Source organism: Anarrhichthys ocellatus, unplaced genomic scaffold (assembly GCF_004355925.1).
Source record: "Anarrhichthys ocellatus isolate YVR2014 unplaced genomic scaffold, GSC_Weel_1.0 scaffold1218, whole genome shotgun sequence".
Taxonomy (NCBI): domain Eukaryota; kingdom Metazoa; phylum Chordata; class Actinopteri; order Perciformes; family Anarhichadidae; genus Anarrhichthys; species Anarrhichthys ocellatus.
The window spans coordinates 6,362-12,944 of NW_022281192.1; the positions used below are offsets into that span (position 1 = coordinate 6,362).

A 6,583-nucleotide genomic window follows, 5' to 3' on the forward strand; every position below is an offset into this window, starting at 1 on the left:
ACTATACCACTAATACGACAAAGCCAATACTATACCACTAATACTACGAAGTTTATACGTCACTCTAATTCGAAACCACTAATACTACAAAGTTTATACGTCGCTCTAATTCGAAACCACTAATACTACAAAGTTTATACGTCACTCCTAATTCGAAACCACTAATACTACGAAGCTAATGTCACCTAGATGAGTTACACTGTGTACCTCGGACAAGTCATAACAGAGGTTTTTTTGATTAACCTCAGTCTCCTTCATCACTCGTCTTCTCCTGATTCTGTCACAGCGACCGGCTCCAGTTCTTCCCCTCCGTTAGAAATCTTGCCCTGCTTGTTTATCTGCGTCCTCCCCCCTCTATCTTCACTCGGGCTCCCTGTCTCAGTGACGTGAACAACATATGACAATGACACAATCTCACAGTATGAATGTGAATATACATGGATACATTTCAAATTATGGATATGATTGATTTTACACAAATATATTTCAAGACACAAATACATTTTTCTCCCACATTCCCCCCTTCAGTGACTCACGTCACTCATACGAGACAAATGTTAGAACCTCCCACTGGTCTTCAGGTCCGTGTACTTTTGTTTCTTCTATGTTTTAATTTTCATTGGTTGGTTATCAAACATAATAAAGAGCTTATGCCTGCGTTTGTGGACCTGCTACTGTCCTAAGTTTGTCCTCATGTTTTCTCTGTAATATTTCACTGTGTAGTTACTGAATCGGTTGACAACTAGTTAACATACTGAATTTACTTTCTCTGGCTCTTTTAACTTCTAGCTGTGGGTCTAGACTCTTTTAGACTGGAATTAGGTTTAAGCAATACAAGTTATATCTAAAAGAACTATATGATAAATTGCCACAACATACTATTCCATAAATACTACAAAGCTAATACTTCACCCCTAATTTTAAACCACTAATACTACAAAACTAATGCTGCTAAACTAATACTACACTGCTAATTTTAAGCCTTTAATACAGCGAAACTGGTATTACACTACTGATACTACAAAACGTATTCCACAAAGCTAATATTGCACCGCTAATAATACAAAACTTATACTTCATTGCTAATTATAAATCATTAATACTACAAAGCTAATACTACACCACACATTTTTAACCGTTAATGCTACACAATTAATACAAAGCTAATACTTTAGCTTCATGTATTATCTATCTAGCTGCATTATTAGATTAAGTTACAGTATGAGCTTTAGCTCCAGTATTTGCTTTAGGTCCAGAAATAACTTTTGCTTCAGTAATAGCTTTAACTTCAGTGTTCGCATTATCTTTTAGCCTAAGTATTAGCTTTAGCTTCAGTATTAGCCATAGCTTCAGTGTTGCTTTAGCTTCAGAATCAGCTTTAGCTCCAGTTATAACATTAGCTTTACTATAAACTTTTAGCTTCAGCATTAGCTCCAGTATTAGCATTATCTTTAAGCTTTAGTATTAGCGTTTCACTTCAATAATAGCTCTAGCTTCAGCATTTTGTTTTGCTTCTGATTTTGTTTGAAGTGGAAGCCGACCTCGTTTCCATCCTGCAGCTTCTAAACAGCCCAAAGCAGCACGGTGTCGGTGCAGCAGCTAGTAGAACATTAACACTAATGTGTGTGTTTCCTGTTTCCTGCAGACGTCCAGCAGCTGTTGGAGGATAAAGAGCAGCAGGAGTGGAGCTCCAGTCTGGACCAGGAGGACCCTGAGCCCCCACACATTAAAGAGGAACAGGAGGAACTCTGGACCAGTCAGGAGGGAGAGCAGCTTCAAGGTCTGGAGGAGGCTGATATCACAAAGTTCTCATTCACTCCTGTGAAGAGTGAAGATGATGAAGAGGAAGCTCAGTCCTCACAGCTTCATCAAAGACAAACTGAACAGATGGAAACAGAAGCTGATGGAGAGGACTGTGAAGGACCAGAACCAGCATGGAACTCAGATCCAAATTTACAACCAGTTAATGAAGACGATTCTCTGCACTCTTCTGAAACCGACGACTCTGATTGGTCACAAACCAATGAAGCCCAGTCGGGTGTCGAGGCTCAGAAACACAGCGAAGTCTCTGAGAGCGACGTCGGCTCTTCAGCCAAAGAGAGACCGTTTCCATGCTCTTATTGTGGGAAAAGTTTTAGCCTGAAGGGCAACTTGAACAGACACGTCAGAGACCACACGGGCGAGAGGCCGTTTCCGTGTACCGGCTGTGATAAGACGTTCAAAGACAGCGGCTCGTTGACGGCTCACATGAGGTGTCACACCGGAGAGCAGCCGTACAGCTGCTTGTTCTGTGGGAAGAACTTCAGCGGACGAGGGAACATGACCCGACACATGAGGATCCACACCGGAGAGAAACCCTTCACCTGCTCGCTGTGTAGCAAAAGCTTTCACGTGAAAGAACACCTCAACAGACACATGAAGTACCACACGGGGGAGAAACCCTTCAGCTGCTCCATCTGTGGCAAAGGGTGTGCTCAGAAAACAGACCTGAAGAAACACATGAGGGTCCACACGGGAGAGAAACCCTTCAGCTGTCCCTTCTGTGGGAAGTGCTGTGCCGAAAAAGGAGACTTGACCAAGCACATGAGGGTCCACACGGGGGAGAAACCCTTCAGCTGCAACGTGTGTGGGAAAAGCTGTGCCCAGAAGGGGAGCCTGAAGATCCACATGAGGGTCCACACCGGAGAGAAACCATTCAGCTGCTCTGTCTGCGGGAAATGTTTTACTGTTACAGGACATCTGAAGAGACACATGAAGCTGCATGTTGGCGGGGCCGACGGTCGGGAGGCCGAAGGTGGTGGGGCCGACGGTCGGGAGGCCGAAGGTGGCGGGGCTGCCGCAGATTCCCATTCAACCAAAGTAGAACAGGAAATTGAACCTTTGAACACATCGTGATGGTCCTCCAGTCAGAAGACGTGCAGCCATGTTCACAAAGCTTTTCATGTCGGGGGCTCAGAACCTGACTGTTATAGATGAAGTGATCGAAATGATCAGAAATACATTCATTGATGATATAGAACACAACATCAATGAAGTCAAAAACCTGAGACCAGATCACAAGTCCAGTTGGTCCGGTACAGATGTATTTCGATGGCTGCTGAGGAAGGTCATCGACAGTAACAAGTCCCGTTTCTGGATCTTAACCCGAGACTTTGTCAGGACCCATCAGGTCCAGACGTCAGACCAGGTCTGAAAGCAGAACCCTTGGTACCCGTTTAGACGTGCTGAACGTTGTGATTCTGAGGAGGTTCATTTAGTTTATGGTTCCAACCCCCATCGGACCTGAACTGCAGGTTTGTGCTAAACAGGCTCCTGTAGCCAGCAGAGCTATGCATTGTGGGATGTGAAGTGAAATTGACACTTCTGGACATGGACGGCTTCTTTATCCAACCTAGGTGTCCGATGTGGGTCTTTAAAATAATAAATAATATCAACATAATATCAACAGGGATTTGAACAAAATGTTATACTTTTACTTTGTGGTCATCTTTAGTGGTGATTTGCAGAAAAACACAGAAATAAATTATTGTATTTATTGAAAAATACGCTTTGATTAAACATTTTAGGGGCATTAGTAATTTTAATCAATTTGGAGTGTGAGGAAGTTAACAGCTTAAATTTATCTCTCATGTTTATTTTATATTATTGTGGAAACATCTTCAAACAACCGGATTTGTTCAAGTTTCTCACTGAAAACTACATTTTACAAGAAGGTACATGAAGATACACGTCTGACATCATGAGAGCGTGATAATTTACCTTCTACTGTTTCACTGAGTAGAGCTTGAACGCACCATATTGGATCTGAATGTAACCTCCGTTAGCTGTTAGCTTCGTGCTGTCGATAGACGAGCTGGTCACTTTGATTAATGTGAGCAACGTGATGGGAATAAATTATGTCAAAAATGTCTGATCAAGACAAATGTTGCTCTGCTAACCGACTGCTAACAGCTAACCATAACTAGTTAACGTTAACTGGCTAACTTAAACTAGTTAACGTTAACTGGCTAACGTTAACTAGCTTACGTTAACGTTAGCTCTCCGTTAGCTCTCCTCCTACAGATTTGTTGTTCATGTAACATTTCCAGGATCAGATATTAAAAAGAATTAACACTGATCTCATATTTCGACTGAATATTTATTTATACATTTTATTTATTTCTTCTGACCAGAACACAATTTACTGTTCAGACAGGTTTCAAGTCCAGGATCCAGAGTCCCATGATCCATTTATATATTGATCTGTGATCAGCATCGAGTATCGCACACACACACACAGGTGTGTTCATGTCTGAATCATAACATGTTTGTAGAATCATGTTGATAATTTGAGGTGAAGAAGAAACTCCATGTTTTTACTTCCTGTGGTTTAAATCAACTCTTTCAGATCTGACAGCAGCAATAATCGTCGTGATTAATATTAATAATGGAGAACAAACTCCTCCCTGCACCGAGACCTGTCATCACCATTGATGATACCGTGGTGACGCCAACTCGGACTGCGAGGAACCTGGGTGTCACCCTGGACAACCAACTGTCGTCCTCAGCAAACATTGCATCGGTTACACGCTCCTGCAGATTCCTGCTCTACAACATCAGGAGGATTCGCCCCTTCCTCACTGATGAGACGGTGTAGGTGCAGGTGCTCATCCAGGCTCTTGTCATCTCCCGCCTGGACTACTGCAACTCACTACTTGCCGGAGCCCCGGCGTCGGCCATCAGACCTCTGGAGCTTGTCCAGAAAGCTGCAGCTTGCCTGGTGTTCAATCACCCCAAGTTCTCCCACACAACCTCCCTTCTCCATTCTCTACACTGGCTCCCTGTAAGAGCCAGCATCCAGTTTAAGACTCTGGTGCTAGCCTACAGGGCAGTGAAAGGAACAGCTCCTTCCTATCTCCAGGCCATGGTCAAGCCCTACACCCCCGCCCGACCACTTCGCTCTGCTGCCTCGGGGTGATCGGCTCCCCCGTCGCTCAGAGGTCCCTGCGGCCGATCGACCCGGTCGCGGCTGTTTTCTGTCCTGGCCCCACAGTGGTGGAATGAACTCCCCACTGACGTCAGGACGGCAGAGTCGCTGCCCATCTTTCATCAGGCTGAAGACTCGCCTCTTCAAAAAGTACTACCCTGAGCCTTCCACTCACCACTTACTGTATTCATGCTAGTTTGTTTCTGTACTTCTGATCTGGTTTATGCTCTTAGATGCTTGTTTAAAAAAGGAGATGCACTTATGTCTTCTGGTGACGGCGTGTTGACTGTTGTTATGAGCTGTATTTTAGACGCTGTTTGTGATGTTACTCGGTATTCTATTCCACGTCACAAAGAGAAGCTGAGTCATCACTACAGACGTCATCACTGGAGGACTTCCACAGCTTAATCCAATAACCTGGTTTTCACTTTCATGGAAAGTTGTGTAGGTAATAAATTCACTTTATAACGGGATTTTGTAACTTCTTATAACAAAGTGATTTATTAGTGAAGTTTAAAACAGACGACGGGATGAAGACCCTCATCGTGACGAAGCTTCCTTCATTAGTTTTTATGATCTTTGGTTATAAAGAAACGTTCGTGTTCAGATGTAGTTTACAGATTTAATTTGATGTATTAACTATAACTCATCTTCTGTTCTTTAGTCACATCTCTGACTTATTTTGAATACTGTTATATTTCTATTATATATTTATTATCAGTTGTAATATTCACATTTTTGGTTGTTTGATTTCTGTATGAAACAAATTATCCAGATAAATAGTAACAGTCACAGCAGTGCAACAGTGTGACATCACTTCCTGTTCTCATTGTGTTTTTATTAGTGCTGGGCAACGATTACATTTTTTAATCGCGATTAATCTCATTGTTATGGCAAAGTTCAATAATTAATTCTAAAGTAGTGTATTGTGCACTTTTATTTTGAAAGTACTGCTCTATGAACAAAGGTCAATAACATTTGGTGTAAACACTTTAAACACATCAGGTTGTTGTTAGCAGCAGTGTTCTCTTCACACAGCAGCAGTTCTATCTCTTCACTATCTGTGCTCAGTGTGTGACTGTGTGAAACGTTCCACTGCTGTGCAACAGGAACATGTTCCACACGTTTCATCTACATGTGTGTTGTGTCTTCATGACAGTCAGAGCATGTGATGCAGCTCTACTCTTCATCAACATAAGAATAAAGACACTTTACGCACATTTTGTGTATTTTCCCTTTAACTCACGAGATGCAGCATGTTTTAGACTTAATGTGACTATAATTCATACTTTGTTGGCATCTTATTCTGAAAACCGGATGTTGTCTCACGTTAATCTTGCCGCTAACTTTCAAAGTCCGATCTGCGCACCTTGAGAAGTTCCTCAGATGACATCTTCCACAACACTAACCTGCAGTTTGTCTCCACTTCTCTGTAGCATCTGTTAGCTTGTGTTGCTTTAGTTTATCTCTACTTCTCCCACACGCTGCATCAACGTAGTCTGAAGACTTCCTCCACCGCTGCCAGTGAGCAACAGACTTTCAAAAGTGCTATAAAATAATTGTAGGCGTTAATTAATGAATGCGTTAACGCGATAATAACGCGTTAACTTGCCCAGC

The 6,583-nt window shown here is 42.5% G+C and overlaps 1 protein-coding gene across 1 annotated transcript in view; it reads left to right on the forward strand.

The window, feature by feature from the left end:
* The window catches only part of LOC116377412 (zinc finger protein 260-like), a 5,785-nt gene extending 1,177 nt beyond the window's left edge, over nt 1-4,608 (forward strand). The window contains exon 2 of the mRNA XM_031839049.1: nt 1,646-4,608. Within this exon, the coding sequence (XP_031694909.1) occupies nt 1,646-2,895 (1,250 nt within the window). The 3' untranslated portion in view covers nt 2,896-4,608. The remainder of the gene's footprint in view (nt 1-1,645) is intronic.
* Nucleotides 4,609-6,583: the final 1,975 nt, after the last annotated feature.